Source organism: Dendrobates tinctorius, unplaced genomic scaffold (assembly GCF_039654945.1).
Source record: "Dendrobates tinctorius isolate UK_male_01 unplaced genomic scaffold, ASM3965494v1 ptg000070l, whole genome shotgun sequence".
Classification (NCBI taxonomy): Eukaryota; Metazoa; Chordata; class Amphibia; order Anura; family Dendrobatidae; genus Dendrobates; species Dendrobates tinctorius.
The window spans coordinates 44,241,776-44,258,002 of NW_027361738.1; the positions used below are offsets into that span (position 1 = coordinate 44,241,776).

A 16,227-nucleotide genomic window follows, 5' to 3' on the forward strand; every position below is an offset into this window, starting at 1 on the left:
CTCACTAAGCCTAAAGCAAGAAAGGGGAAATCTAAACTGCCCCAGAGCAGACCCCAAAGGAATAGATAGCCCCCAAACATATACTGTCGGTGAGACAAGATGAAAACACAAACACAGATAGAAAGATAGGCTGAGCAAACGATGGGGCCCACACTAACTAGAAAGGACAGGAAAGGAAAGATGCTGTCTGCAATCACGCACAAAATCCTGCCAAAAAATGTCCAACACTTTCTGATAACAAAAACCCTGAAGTCGCTAGACTTCAATTCCCTATATCAGCACTCTGGTATATTCTGAAGACAGAGCAAAAAGAGACCAATCTGATCAGGGACAAAAAGCAAACTGGCATAAACAGAGACATAAGAATGGAAATTCAGCACAGCCCCAGCAGGGGCTGGCTGACCACAAAAACTGAGTAAACCAGACCAAATCTCATGTGATAAAATAGCAGAGCACACTTAGCTTGAGAAGGTAGGAACAGAACTGGAAACCAGAACCTCAGGGCAGGAAAAAAAAAATCACCAGCACAAAATTAGGGAGTCGGCTGTCTTAAATCCAGTCAGAGACTCCTGATGTCCAATCACAGTCTGCCATTTAGATCAGCTTCATTACCTGCTCTCACCACCAGAAGGAGCCCGGATGGAGAACTCATGACTCCTCTGTCAATACAGCCAGCTCCACCACCCTCACCAGAAGCCAGAGGTAAACCAGAAAATGAGTTCACAACTGAGGCCAATCTAATAAGGGACAAAAACAAACTGGCACAAGCAGTAACACATGGACGGTGATTGAGCACAGCCCCAGCCAGAGCTGGCTGACCCACATAAAACTGAGATAGACAAAACCAGATCAAATGTAAACAGAATAGCAAATGAACACTTAGCTGAACATGCAGGGACAGAGCTGGAAATAAAGACCTCAGGAGGCAGGAAGAAAATCACCAGCAGGGATAGAGGGAGTCGGCTGTCTTAAAACCCAATCTGAAACCCCAGATCTCCAATCGTCGTCCTCATTATCAGGTGGCAAGCCACTGTTAATCAGATCAGCTCCATTACCTCCAGCAACCACCAGAGGGAGCCCAGAAAGAGAACTCGCAACCCCTCTGTCAATCTGACCAGCTCCACTACCTTCAGCAATAACAAGAGGGAGGCCAGAAAGCTAATTCACAACACAGGCCGGCATAAGGAGACTTATAGGCCAAGCCCTGCTCCCTGTGACAAAGTAAGAAAATCTCTTACAAGAAGGGTTTCTAGTGCCACCTATTGGAGGTAGCAATCCTGGAAGTCAGTATTGCCCCTTTATTGCGCCTTGTCTCATGACTTAGATTCCATTTAACAAATCCTATCAGTAGGATCAACCCGTGTATATGAGCATGTAGGTCATAGGAAGCTGAACAACAGGTTACCTTGATATCGGCAATCTGATGTCTTATTCTAGACACGATCCACATTTTTCTTATATGTAATCAAGCATTTAAGATCTATGGGCCAGACATAGATGTCCCTGAGAATCTGCCTCCAGAGCTTATTTTATATGAAAGGAAGAGTTACCAGTGTACCGGGGAGGACACAACATTTGTGCCACCTGTGCAGCTCCACAAAGGCACGAGAGGCAAGGGGGACAACTTCCAAATCTGCAAGCAGCTTCTATCATAGAGCCCTAAAGGACTGCATTATGATAAACGGCCCCACATACTGTTCTTGCACAGTCGTCCTCTTCTGTCTGTATCCGCTCCTGCCAGTGTGACACATGCAGTTCAGGAGATCAGACTGTCAGTCACTACATGTCTCACACTGGTAACGCCCCCGCATTTATAATAAGCTCTGGAGGCAAATTCTCAGGTAGATCTATGTCCGGCCCATAGATCTTAACAGCTCGTTTACATATATGAAAAATGTGAATTTCTCTGGAATAGACATCAGATCGCAGATATCAAGGCATCATTTTTTCAGCTTCCTATGACGCCTCTACCCCTAAATGACATTTTTATGATTTAAAAAATGAAAATAAATCTCTGCAGCCATAGATAGATAGAATATCCAATCACACAGTAGCAGAGTCCCCACATTTCAGTATAACACAGCCACAAACCCAATTCTGTTTGAAAAAGAATCTGTATACCTGCTTTTAAATTCAGATTAGTAGGATTAGTATGGAGGGACATTATGGCCTCACAAGTCCTGAGGGGGCAGTAATATTGCTCATTAGCTCAAAACTTCCATGCAGCCAGAATATAACCTTGTGCATAAAGCCTAAATCCCAATTCTGCTGTAATTGACAGGTCTCATTCCCGAGACACTTGTTAGCTTTCTTAAAAATGATGGAAAACACATCATGTTTTTTGTCTTTAAATAATTTGCCTTGCACAGAGGCAATGGCTGCACAGTCTGCCCACGGATATATTGGATATATGGCTTATCCTTCTGTCACCATATGCCTGGGTCATGGAGACAGTATGATCAGAGCTTGCAGTACACTGGCTTCTTCAAATAGACCGACAGCAAGATAAAGCCTTAGCGTTCACAGATAACCATCTGCAGCACATCACTGACATACCTGGGCGGCTGCCAGACAGGAACTCCTCACTGTGCCGCCAATGGGGCTCTCCCATATACAGGGGCACTCCCCTATCACGGTGTGTGATCAATCAGCAATGCTCAGGAGACGGGAATGTGTACAATATAAGAGAATGGGCACAGGGACCAACACCAGCCAGCCTCAGTCACTTCAAAATATATTATATATATAAAAATCTGAATGTGTGTGTGTATCATCAACCAATCACGAAGCAGCAGAGCGGGGCTGAGGACGGATACAGCAGGACAGTACATAGAGAGCGGGGCTGTGGAGGAAGACAGTCTTCAGGACAGGGGCCGAATAGTGCGGGCACCCTCCCAACCCTGTCCCGGCTCAGTCGGCGCTCCCCGTCGCCAACTGCGCTATCCCTCCTCTCCACCTGCAGCTTCCCGGCCTAAATTTAGTCCCCGGCTTCTACTGTGGCCTAATACAGTGCTAGGCCACGCCCCCCGCAGGCCGCCCAATCACACGCGCTGAAGCTCAGTTCTAGCTCCGCCCACGTCCCCGCAGTCCGCACAATCACATGCGCTGCAGCTCCGCTCTAGCTCCGCCCACTCCGGCCGAACTAACAATCTGCGCACCTCTCGCTCCTGGTCCCGGCGTCACCGCGTGTGGTGCATAGAGAGCGGGGATGTGGAGGAAGGAAGACAGCGGGGCTGTAGAGGGAGAGAGCGGGAGAGCAGGGCTGTGGAAGAAGAGAGCAGGGCTGTGGAGGGAGAGAGCGGGACAGCAGGGCTGTGAAGGAAGAGACCGGGGCTGTGGAGGGAGAGAGCGGGAGAGCAGGGCTGTGAAGGAAGAGACCAGGGCTGTGGAGGGAGAGAGCGGGAGAGCAGGGCTGTGAAGGAAGAGACCGGGGCTGTGGAGGGAGAGAGCGGGAGAGCAGGGCTGTGAAGGAAGAGACCGGGGCTGTGGAGGGAGAGAGCGGGAGAGCAGAGCTGTGAAGGAAGAGAACGGGGCTGTGGAGGGAGAGAGCGGGAGAGCAGGGCTGTGAAGGAAGAGAACGGGGCTGTGGAGGGAGAGAGCGGGAGAGCAGGGCTGTGGCCGAAGAGACCGGGGCTGTGGAGGGAGAGAGCGGGAGAGCAGGGCTGTGGCCGAAGAGACCGGGGCTGTGGAGGGAGAGAGCGGGAGAGCAGGGCTGTGAAGGAAGAGAACGGGGCTGTGGAGGGAGAGAGCGGGAGAGCAGGGCTGTGAAGGAAGAGAACGGGGCTGTGGAGGGAGAGAGCGGGAGAGCAGGGCTGTGAAGGAAGAGAACGGGGCTGTGGAGGGAGAGAGCGGGAGAGCAGGGCTGTGAAGGAAGAGAACGGGGCTGTGGAGGGAGAGAGCGGGAGAGCAGGGCTGTGAAGGAAGAGAACGGGGCTGTGGAGGGAGAGAGCGGGAGAGCAGGGCTGTGAAGGAAGAGAACGGGGCTGTGGAGGGAGAGAGCGGGAGAGCAGGGCTGTGAAGGAAGAGACCGGGGCTGTGGAGGGAGAGAGCGGGAGAGCAGGGCTGTGAAGGAAGAGAACGGGGCTGTGGAGGGAGAGAGCAGGAGAGCAGGGCTGTGGCCGAAGAGACGGGGCTGTGGAGGGAGAGAGCGGGAGAGCAGGGCTGTGGCCGAAGAGACCGGGGCTGTGGAGGGAGAGAGCGGGAGAGCAGGGCTGTGAAGGAAGAGAACGGGGCTGTGGAGGGAGAGAGCGGGAGAGCAGGGCTGTGAAGGAAGAGAACGGGGCTGTGGAGGGAGAGAGCGGGAGAGCAGGGCTGTGAAGGAAGAGAACGGGGCTGTGGAGGGAGAGAGCGGGAGAGCAGGGCTGTGAAGGAAGAGACCGGGGCTGTGGAGGGAGAGAGCGGGAGAGCAGGGCTGTGAAGGAAGAGACCGGGGCTGTGGAGGGAGAGAGCGGGAGAGCAGGGCTGTGAAGGAAGAGAACGGGGCTGTGGAGGGAGAGAGCGGGAGAGCAGGGCTGTGGCCGAAGAGACGGGGCTGTGGAGGGAGAGAGCGGGAGAGCAGGGCTGTGGCCGAAGAGACCGAGGCTGTGGAGGGAGAGAGCGGGAGAGCAGGGCTGTGGCCGAAGAGACGGGGGCTGTGGAGGGAGAGAGCAGGAGAGCAGGGCTGTGGCCGAAGAGAACGGGGCTGTGGAGGGAGAGAGCGGGAGAGCAGGGCTGTGGAGGGAGAGAGCGGGAGAGCAGGGCTGTGGAGGGAGAGAGCGGGAGAGCAGGGCTGTGGAGGGAGAGAGCGGGAGAGCAGGGCTGTGGAGGGAGAGAGCGGGAGAGCAGGGCTGTGGAGGGAGAGAGCGGGAGAGCAGGGCTGTGGAGGGAGAGAGCGGGAGAGCAGGGCTGTGGAGGGAGAGAGCGGGAGAGCAGGGCTGTGGAGGGAGAGAGCGGGAGAGCAGGGCTGTGGAGGGAGAGACCGGGGCTGTGGAGGGAGAGAGCGGGAGAGCAGGGCTGTGGCCGAAGAGACCGGGGCTGTGGAGGGAGAGAGCGGGAGAGCAGGGCTGTGGCCGAAGAGACCGGGGCTGTGGAGGGAGAGAGCGGGAGAGCAGGGCTGTGGCCGAAGAGACCGGGGCTGTGGAGGGAGAGAGCGGGAGAGCAGGGCTGTGGCGGAAGAGAACGGGGCTGTGGAGGGAGAGAGCGGGAGAGCAGGGCTGTGGCCGAAGAGACGGGGGCTGTGGAGGGAGAGAGCGGGAGAGCAGGGCTGTGGCCGAAGAGAACGGGGCTGTGGAGGGAGAGAGCGGGGATGTGGAGGGACACGGATGTAGAGCGCGGCTGCGGAGGGATAGAACGGGACGGCGGGTGGAGAGCGGGACTGTTAAGGAAGACAGCGGGACCCACAGTTAAGTACTATGCCCGGGCAACGCCAGGCTCTTCAGCTAGTATATTATACACACACAAAAGTTTCCTGCAGTTACCTCTTATTGAAATCGCTCCCTTAGATGGATAGAATAGAATAATAGATCCGTCTTGCATTGACGAAAAAGATTTTTCTTCCCCGTGTGATGGTCCATTTTTCATCCGACTGTGTTCCATGCGTTCAGTTTTTTACTTATGGAGCAGTATGCAATATACTGGTTCTAAAAATTTGCAGCCGTTCTTAAGATCTTAACACCTTTCTTTTGTTTAAAGCTCATTGCCTTGGAGACCGACCACTGCTGCTAAACAGCAGAATATGAGCAGCGCTTACAAGCTCTTCTCTACTGAGCTTGTAAACACTGTTTTGAAGCTGGCCAGGATCTCTGGAGAGCGCGGCTGCCTCCTAATGCCGGTCAGCTTCAGCACTGATGAATAACTAGATGGCAGCAGTGGTCAGTCTCCTAAGCAACGAGCTTTAAAGAAAAGTAAGGTGTTAATATCTCAAGAGCAGCTGCAAATTTTAATAAGCAGCAAATTGCTTGTTCTTTTTACAGGCAGTATCCAACGAACACGCTGCGGTTTTTGCTGCGGATCCGCTGCGGTTTTGGCCGCAGCAGAACTGCAGCAGTTCTGCAGACAGTGTACAGTAGCATGTAAGTCTATGAGATTTACATTCCGCCGTGCACACGCTGCGGATTTTTAACTGCGGATTTGCTGCGGTTTTGAATCCGCAGAAAGAAATGACATGTCACTTATTTTCTGTGGATTCTGCTGCGGTTTACCATCTCCTCCATTGTAGAGATGATAAACCTCAGGGGAAACCACAGGCCAATCCGCAGGTCATTTTACCTGCAGTTTCACCTGCGGTTCCGCAGATAAAAATCGGCAGTGTGTGCACTTAGCCTAATGCTCTGCGCATTCCTGTAGTAATACTCCCTGGATTCCCGTTATCAGGGCAGACTTTGCTGTTTCCATGAGTCTGATGTCCAGTGGATGGACCTTGTCTAGCGAGCGCTCGGGTCTGTAACGGCGGTATCGATCCCTCCCGTACAGTGGCGGTGCCTGCGTTCCCCTGAATAGGGTGCATTATACGTGTCCATCCATAGGCAGGGTGAAGGGCGTTGGGCGGACACCCTCACTGCACGTCCACCCTATAGATGGCCAAAGTCCCCTTATAGCAAGGACCTTAGTAATAGGATAAATCGCTTATGGGATTCCCATTATGCTGCCCATGACAGAAGACCACAGATTGATGCACTAATTATTTAACCCCTATAATGCCTAAAAGGAAGTTGCCGTAGCCTCAGGCATATACTCCAACCCTGCCGAAAACACAGACCTGTTGAACTGGTTTGGGATTATTTTAGAGCACTTCTGCAAAAGGAATGCAGACTGAGCTGCTGCAGAAGCTCCACGAAGCGCTAGTCATACCTACAGACTAGAATGACCGCTGCCCGAGAAGTGTGATGCAACGTACAGCCCTCCGAGATACAAATATTGACATCTGGGACGCAATAAAACCTGAAAGCTGTTCTTGTTCGGCTGCCACATTACTAATGCATCGATGATACGCATACCTCTCAGCTCCAGCCACGTCTATGAGCCTCGCGCTGCGTGCTTGAGCCTAACCATTGACTTCTGCAGAACCCCTTGTCCAGCCCAAATAACTCACAGACAATACGCCATACCAAGACCGGCCGGAAAAACGTGCCCTGGATGGCAATAACCTCATGCAGATGGGCCCGATATTCACCGTGCAGCAGGACGGGCGTGCCAACAAATTATGACATTTTCTACGGCTCAGTCAGAACGTGGTGACAGCTCACATTTTTTTTTTAAAGAAGGGTACTGATATTAAAGGGATTTGTCCCATAACCCACATTCATCACCTATCACGCGATGTACGCGGCAGTGTGTGACCGACACTTTATTGGCTTGGGAGTGGTGAGCGCACATATGCTTTACCACTTCCGAACCCCATGGAAGTCAATGGAGCAGCGGTCACACTTTAGAACTGCTGTAGTTTATGGGAAAACACTTAATGACATTGTGTTACACGAAGCTATGGGATATAAATTCTGTCTATCAGCGTTATAGAACATGGTGCATCCCTTTTTACAGCCTTAGGCCGCGGTCACACTGGCGAGTAATACGGCCGAGTGAGAGGCGCTAAAAGCACGCATTAGACACGGACCAATGATTCTCTATGGGGTCACTCGCACCAGCCGTATTTTTCTCATCCGTATCCTACGCTCCGTGCCACTCGCAGCATGCTGCGATTGTCAGCGTACTACGGCCATAATACGCCAATGCAAGTCTATGGGTGCGCAAAAAAATACGGATTACACACGTGACTTGCGAGAAATACGCACCAGGTGTCTTTTAGCAAAGCCGGCAATTCAGTGCGCTATACAGTAAACTCACACTGACAGGTTTAATAAAGAAAGAATAGATATATACACATAGAATACACATATATATATATGTGTCTATATCTATTCTTTGGTTTGTGTTATAAACCCTGTCATTGGGCTCCATTATATGTCCATTTTGCAAGCCTGCGAGAAAATCTCGCCATACGGATGCCATACGGTTTACATACGGATGCTTAGATGCGCAAAATACGCGACCATACCTTGCTTACGGATGACATACGGAGCACTATTTAGGGGCCATTCGTCCGTATTACGCATGTAAAATACTGACCGTATTTTGCGTCGGTTAATGTGACCCCGGCCTTACTCTATTTCTTAAAGCCGACGGAAAAGGATCCGGCGGCAACGACAAGTTAAGACGGCGACTACGACAAATAAATGCGTGCGTTCCGCGAGAGCTGCGGGACGATGACCCCCCATGGTGCAAAACTAAAATACGATTTAGGATTTGCACCCCCCCCAGACTGGGGCTAGACCAAAGATCGCTGTATGCCACGGCGTCGCTGTACCAAAGCGCAAACGAACGCTGTCACCTTGCAACCCTACAAAATATCGCGAGCAAGTCATAAAAAGTCGATTTTTTTTCTCTTAGGCTGGTTTCACAATAGCGTTTTTTAGCGCTGCGTTTCGTGCGCGTCCATGCGCATGCGTCCTGCACCCCCATCTTTAACATGGGGGCGCATGGTCTAAGCGTATGCACGCGTTCGTATGCGTTTTCGTGCAGTGTGCGCCTAGGCGCGCCGGACAAACCTGTTGCATTTTTGGTCCGTCCGACCTGTCTCAAAAAAAAGCAGGTGCACGCAATGCGCAAAAAAACAAAACAAAACCACATTAGTCTATGGGAACGCAGGCATGCGTTTTAAGAGTTAACATGGTTAGAAACTGGTTAAAACGCATGCGCCTGAAAAAAGCAAACGCATACAAAATGCATCATGCGTTTTTTGCATGCGATTCTATTGCGCACGGAGCGCAGCGCTAAAAAACGCTAGTGTGAAACCAGCCTTACGACTTCCTTTGCTGCGTTGACGAACTTCACGGCGCTTCGTAGGTTGCGGCGGGACCCTGTTCGTTTGCATTTTGCTATGCTCCGTTCTTTCAAAGAGTAAAAAAAAGTGACTGTCGTACGCTGTCTCGTCCCATGCGGAAGCACAAAGCTAGAACATCTGCCAGCTGCCTGGTGCCGGTGGCCACTTACCCAGGCGGGCAGGTCTGCAGAGGCGATGCTGTGCTTCACCGTCTTCTCCTCGTTTTCCAGGAACGCCAGCGCACGGTGCAGCCGGGAGCTTTTATTCCCTTTATTTTTCCTAAACCACATAAGGAAGACCAGAGCGATGAGCAGCCAGCTGAAGCTCAGCCCGAAGTATCCCAGCACATACACAGGGAAGATCAGCACGAAAGTCTTGGCGAACTGATAGAAGAGTCCTGTGATATCCACACTGATCATGCCAGGTTCCTCAGAGGGCAGAGCAGGGGGCTCTGCAGGGCTTCCAGCCCCCTCCTGCACACTGCCCCCGTCCTGGGTCATCCTGCACAGCTCACAAGCACAAGATCACCAGTCTTTGGGCTTCAGATCAACTCCAGAGGATACCTCCCCCCTCCTCCTCCTGCAAACAGCAGCTCAGCCACAAGCCCACATCAGTAGCTGCTGCCGCCCACCCTGCGCCCTCCACAGGCTCCTTGTGCTGAGCTGTCCCTCGCCTCTGCCATGCACAGCGACTACTGCAGCCCTGGCTCCCAGCTCCTGTGTCACTCAGGCCCCGCCCCCCGTCCGGCCACAGCTACAGGATGTGCAGGGAGGCGGAGCTAGAGGAGCCAGAGCTGCTGCTGCTGGGGAAGTTTTTTTTTTCCTTCTTCCTTTCAAGCAGCTTTATTTAAACAAAACATGTTAACAACGAGAGCAAAAGTGATCCTGTCATTTCTTCCATGCATGCATTTCATGCATTGCTAAGTTAAAGGGGTTGTGCAATTTTTCTTTTTAAACTTTAAGGGGTTTTTTCATTTTTTTGGGCACTTTTATAATTTTTTTTTACGTATTTAAGGTATAAAAATCATTTTTGCAGTTGGATTTTGCTTAATAAAAAAAAAAACCACTGCGCCTTTTTCGCTTTTACGGGTTGTGTTTCGCTGCGCACTCAACTTTTGATATGGTTTGTGATAATCAGCTGAAAATATATATATAAAAAAAGTTATATGAGTTAAATTGCAACAAAAAAATACAAAAATAAAATATAAACGACAAGGGGCGGAAATGGGAGAGAGCTCACCAGCTAATATAGATAAAGGGTAACAAGGTCCTTGGCTTCCAAGCAACGAGCGTAGAAAATCCATAGTGAAACAGCCGGTGAGTCTGTAAATGTCATGATGCAGATAATAATGTTTATTTCTGTAGCGCCAACATATTCCGCAGCGCTTTACATTTTAGAGGGGACTTGTACAGATAAGATAAGACATTACAGCATAGCACAACAGATTTCAGGAGGAGCGAGGGTCCTGCTGCTCGCAAGCTTACAATCTGTAGCGGAAACAGGGGGGACACGAAAGGTGGATGGTAAAATGTGGTTGTATTGTGCCGTCCAGCCATCAGTATAAGAGGGTAGTCACATAACACTGCACAAAGCGGTCACCAGAGTGTGTACGGACACAGAGGGCTATTAAGTGCATGGAGGGTGTGAACAGATGCTATGAGGATCCTGATTTTGAAGAAAATTTGGTATGGGCCAAATGGGGATAGTTAGATAAGTGAGGTGAGGCGATAAGCCAGTCTAAAGAAATGCTGTTTTAGACCACAATTAAACTTGTGGGTATTGGGAATTAATCAAAATGTCCTGGGTAGCGCATTCCAAATAATTGGCGCAGCATGTGAGAAGTCTTGGAGACTGGGACTTGGGAGGTTCAGGTTATAGAGCATGTTAGACTTTATTAACATTAACAGAATGGAGGGCACGGGTAGGATGGTAGACTGGGACAAAGGAGGAGATATAGGGTGGCGCTGAACTGTGGAGCGCTTTGTGGGTGAGAGTGAAGTTTATATTGGACTTTGTAGCAGATGGGCGACCAGTGCAATGACTGGCACAGGGTAGAGGCATCGGGGTAACGGTTGGACACCAATATGATCCTGGATGCATCCTTTGGGATGGATTGGAGAGGGGAGAGTTTAGTAATAGGGAGACCGATTAGTAGAGAGTTACAATAGTCTAGATGAGAATGAATAAGAGTTTTTCAGACTCAAAGGTAACAAAAGGTTGAATTCTAGAGATGTTTTTGAGGTGTAGGTGACATGAGCGGGTGAGTGACGTAGGGGATGAAGTGGATAAATCCAGGTGACAAGGTACCTCAACAGATCAAATGGGATATAGTGTAGATCCACTAGACAGGATAAGCAGTGAAAAGGCATTTATTACACTCACAAAAGTAATTAAAACAGCACTTAAAAAAATAATGCATGGAGCAGTCGAGCTCATGGCAGACGCTGAATGTCTAGAGACCGGCCCAGGGTTTTGCCCTACAAATGTCAGCTTCTTCTGGGGTTTGAAAAAAGCCCAAACTAGTTATAAACTCCCTGTCGGACAGTCATAGCGAGGTGACTAAGGCCATATTCACACGTTCAATATTTGGAGAGTTTTTACCTCAGTATTTGTGCGACAAAACCAGGAGTGGGTGATAAGAAGGTACTCTGCAACTACTTGTCTATCAGGTTTTAGCCCCGTAGGGAAAAAATAATACAGCCAGATGCATTGTGACATCAAATATTAGAATTTATGGAGAATTCAATTTCAGTTCCCCATCAACTGTTCCCGCAGCTAATGCGTTATTGTGTCTGCACTGGATGTTACGCTGCATCACTAGGTGGAGGAGGAAGGTTGTGAACTGCCATGAACTCCTCTCGAGGGCGACGTAGACGTTCAGAACAGGAGTTCCCGTGATGTTCTGGTATGTCAGCTTGTCAACAATCAGACACTCAAGTTCTTTTCAGAAATATATTATCTTCTGGAGGCTCACACAGAAAATGAGAAGTCATCCTACAAATCATCATGAGTGACCCAGGCATGACTATTGTGTCATTTAAAAAAAAATATTATACCCTAAAAAGTATGGTGGACTTGCATGTGGCAACTAGAATAAAGTGTTTACTTTTATCATTAGAAAAAGGCCATCAATGATGGCATTCAGGTGGGGGTGAGGGGTCCTTCCATATTTGTAACCCCACTGATACTGTAACCTCACTGCTGGGGGGGGTCTGGTCTGACCCCTGAAAAACGCACTGATCACGAGAATAGTGACCCTTTGGTCTCTCTTTTGAGCAGTAGTCTTGCATGTAGAGATGAGCAAAAAGTTGCAAGACCCTCGTAAAGTTCATTATTTCTCAGCTAGGGGGTCTCCATCTACAATGCCTCTGACAGTGGGTCCCCATACACAGTGCCCAGCCAGATGGTCATTGTATACAAAGCCTCAGCCTGTGGATCTCAATCTACAATGTCCCAGCTAGGGGGTCCCCATATACAGTACCTGGCCATTGGGTTATTATATACAATGCCTCAGCTAGGGGGTTTCCAGCTATAATATCCCAATGTCCCAACTAGGGGGTCCCCATACACAGTACTGGGCCCGAGGGTCTTTATATACACTGTCCCAGTTAGGGGGTCTCCATGTACACTGTCCCAGTTAGGGGGTTTCCATCTACAATGTCCCAACTAAGGGGTCCCCATACACAGTACTGGGCCCGAGGGTCTTTATATACACTGTCCCAGTTAGGGGGTCTCCATGTACACTGTCCCAGTTAGGGGGTTTCCATCTACAATGTCCCAACTAGGGGGTCCCCATACACAGTACTGGGCCCGAGGGTCTTTATATACACTGTCCCAGTTAGGGGGTCTCCATGTACACTGTCCCAGTTAGGGGGTTTCCATCTACAATGTCCCAGCTAGTGGGTCTCCATGCACAGTACTGGGCCCGAGGGTCTTTATATACACTGTCCCAGTTAGGGGGTCTCCATGTACACTGTCCCAGTTAGGGGGTTTCCATCTACAATGTCCCAGCTAGGGGGTCCCCATACACAGTACTGGGCCCGAGGGTCTTTATATACACTGTCCCAGTTAGGGGGTCTCCATGTACACTGTCCCAGTTAGGGGGTTTCCATCTACAATGTCCCAGCTAGGGGGTCCCCATACACAGTACTGGGCCCGAGGGTCTTTATATACACTGTCCCAGTTAGGGGGTCTCCATGTACACTGTCCCAGTTAGGGGGTTTCCATCTACAATGTCCCAACTAGGGGGTCCCCATACACAGTACTGGGCCCGAGGGTCTTTATATACACTGTCCCAGTTAGGGGGTCTCCATGTACACTGTCCCAGTTAGGGGGTTTCCATCTACAATGTCCCAACTAGGGGGTCCCCATACACAGTACTGGGCCCGAGGGTCTTTATATACACTGTCCCAGTTAGGGGGTCTCCATGTACACTGTCCCAGTTAGGGGGTTTCCATCTACAATGTCCCAGCTAGTGGGTCTCCATGCACAGTACTGGGCCCGAGGGTCTTTATATACACTGTCCCAGTTAGGGGGTCTCCATGTACACTGTCCCAGTTAGGGGGTTTCCATCTACAATGTCCCAGCTAGGGGGTCCCCATACACAGTACTGGGCCCGAGGGTCTTTATATACACTGTCCCAGTTAGGGGGTCTCCATGTACACTGTCCCAGTTAGGGGGTTTCCATCTACAATGTCCCAGCTAGGGGGTCCCCATACACAGTACTGGGCCCGAGGGTCTTTATATACACTGTCCCAGTTAGGGGGTCTCCATGTACACTGTCCCAGTTAGGGGGTTTCCATCTACAATGTCCCAACTAGGGGGTCCCCATACACAGTACTGGGCCCGAGGGTCTTTATATACACTGTCCCAGTTAGGGGGTCTCCATGTACACTGTCCCAGTTAGGGGGTTTCCATCTACAATGTCCCAACTAGGGGGTCCCCATACACAGTACTGGGCCCGAGGGTCTTTATATACACTGTCCCAGTTAGGGGGTCTCCATGTACACTGTCCCAGTTAGGGGGTTTCCATCTACAATGTCCCAGCTAGGGGGTCCCCATACACAGTACTGGGCCCGAGGGTCTTTATATACACTGTCCCAGTTAGGGGGTCTCCATGTACACTGTCCCAGTTAGGGGGTTTCCATCTACAATGTCCCAGCTAGTGGGTCTCCATGCACAGTGCCCTGCCAGAGGGTCCTTACATACAATGCCTCAGCTGGGGGGGGTCTCCATCTACAATGTCCCAGTTAAGGGGGGGTCTCCTTATAAAGTGCACAAGTTAGTGTATCATATATAGTGTCTCAGCTAGGAAATCTCCATCTACAATGTCCCAGCTAGGGGGTCTCCTTATACAGAGTGAACAAGTTGTGTCCCCATATACAATGTCCCAGATAGATGGCCCCCATACAGGGTCACCACTGCTGCTCACAGTATGGAAAGGCTCCCACCTGCTGCATAAAAAGCCCCCAAATCAGAGAACAACAGACACGTAAGCCGCATGCGCACTGAGTAATCGAGAACGCGCTCAAAAACTTCTCGCGCACTGCTGAGGTTGCCAGGTAAACTGACGCCGCCGTTGCCTTGGTGAAACTGCCTATACGCATGCGCAAACACGATTAACCTGAGTGTCATGGCGCCGGCCCGTCTAGGCAACGGAACGGAGAGTCTCGCTTGGTAATGGAAAGAGCAGGAGGTGGAGGCTCAGGCTGATGATCAAGAAGACGGACGTAGGACCATGCAGCCCGACAGGGTGAAGTATACAGCCATTCATATACTTTACTGTACACACTGTGACCGCCTGCTACTGCATAGTCTGACAGTCATCCTGTGACATGTAGTTCATCAGTAGGGGGCGCCACTAGGTCACGGAGTTTATGCAAAATAAATTGCTTGTTTGAAAATAATTTTGGAGTTTGGATAGGATTGGAGATGTCTGCTCTTATAGAGACAGCGCCACCGCTGTGCACAGGTTGTGTGCGGTGCTGCAGCTGGGCACCCTTCACGTCAATAAAGCTGAGCTGCAGTACCACACACGACCTGTACCCAGGGGTGGAGCTGTTTCTGAAAGCATGCGTCCAGGGGCCATGTGAACTGTATGCTGAGGCCTTATAAACTATCTGCAGGGTAACATTCCACACATCTGTGCCCACACAGACTAAACCTCTGTCCTATGTAAGTGATCCCAAATATCAGGTTAGGAATGACTAAAAAAACCAATATGGCTGATTAAACGGGCCACGTGGACTGGGCAACCCCCAACCCCAGTGTAATCACTTAAAGGCCCCAATTGGCTACAGCAGAACAAAGTGATGAAGGTTCTGGAGTGGCCATCTCAGTCTCCTGACCTCAGTATCATTGAGCCACTCTGGGGAGATCTCAAGCACACAGTTCATGCTAGTCAGGAATTTACAGGAACTGGAGGCTTTTTGCCAAGAAGAGTGGGCAGCTTTACCATCTGAGAAAATAACGAACCTCATCCACAACTGCCACAAAAGACTTCAAGCTGTCATTGATGTTAGAGGGGGCAATGCACAGTATAAGAAATGGGGTATGTGAACTTTTGATCAGGGCCATTTGGATGTTTTGGGTTGTCATTATGACTTAAAAAGAGAAATCACAGTAGTTTGACAATAAATGGCTTCACCCAACCACTAACCAGGAGTGTAGAAAAAGTTTTAGTGTTATCATTCATATTCTCTGAAAAGAGGCCAAGAAAGCAAAAATTCTGCCGGGGTATGTAAACTTTTGAGCATAACTGTGTTTGTATGTATATAATATATTATAAAATTTGTACACACACTGCTTAAAAGTAAAGGAACACTTTAAACAGCACAACTCTGTGAAGCCTACCTGTCCAGTTATGAAGCAACCACTGATTGTGAATCGATTTCTCCTACTGTTGTGCAAATGGAACAGACAACAGGGAGAAATGACAGGCAATTAGCAAGACAACTCCTGTGTAAAGGAGTGGTTCTGCAGGGGCTGACCACAGGCCATTTATCTGTTCTCAATCTCTTGGCTGTTGTTTTGGTCACTTGCATTTTCTCATTGCTAGAGGCACTGTACAGTAGCATGATGCGGTGTCTACAACCCACAGAAGTTGATCGGTAGTGTGGCTCATCCAGAATGGCAGAATGCGAGCTGTGGTAAGAAGGATAGCTGTGTCTGTCAGCACAGTGTCCAAAGCATGGAGCAGATACTAGGAGACAGACCAGTACACCAAGAGATGTGGAGAGGGCCATAGGAGGGCAACAACCCAGCAGCAGGACCGCTACCTCCTCCTTTGTGGAAGGAGGAACAGTGCCAGAGCCCTGCAAAATGACCTCCAGCAGGCCACTAACATCCATGCATTTGCCCAAACTGTCAGC

General features: G+C 50.2%; 2 protein-coding genes across 4 annotated transcripts in view; one reads left to right on the top strand and one right to left on the bottom strand.

The window, feature by feature from the left end:
* Window positions 1-9,668, bottom strand: part of ESYT2 (extended synaptotagmin 2) — a 159,144-nt gene extending 149,476 nt beyond the window's left edge. For both annotated transcript variants that reach the window (XM_073581611.1, XM_073581610.1), the window contains exon 1: window positions 9,028-9,668. In XM_073581611.1, the coding sequence (XP_073437712.1) occupies window positions 9,028-9,357 (330 nt within the window). In that variant the 5' untranslated portion in view covers window positions 9,358-9,668. The remainder of the gene's footprint in view (window positions 1-9,027) is intronic.
* A 4,721-nt stretch (window positions 9,669-14,389) lies between these two features.
* The window catches only part of DYNC2I1 (dynein 2 intermediate chain 1), a 135,933-nt gene continuing 134,095 nt past the window's right edge, over window positions 14,390-16,227 (top strand). The window contains exon 1 of one of the 2 annotated variants that reach the window (XM_073581612.1): window positions 14,390-14,609. In XM_073581612.1, coding sequence (XP_073437713.1) covers window positions 14,595-14,609 — 15 coding nt within the window. In that variant the 5' untranslated portion in view covers window positions 14,390-14,594. The remainder of the gene's footprint in view (window positions 14,610-16,227) is intronic. The other variant, XM_073581613.1, reaches the window with a different exon arrangement.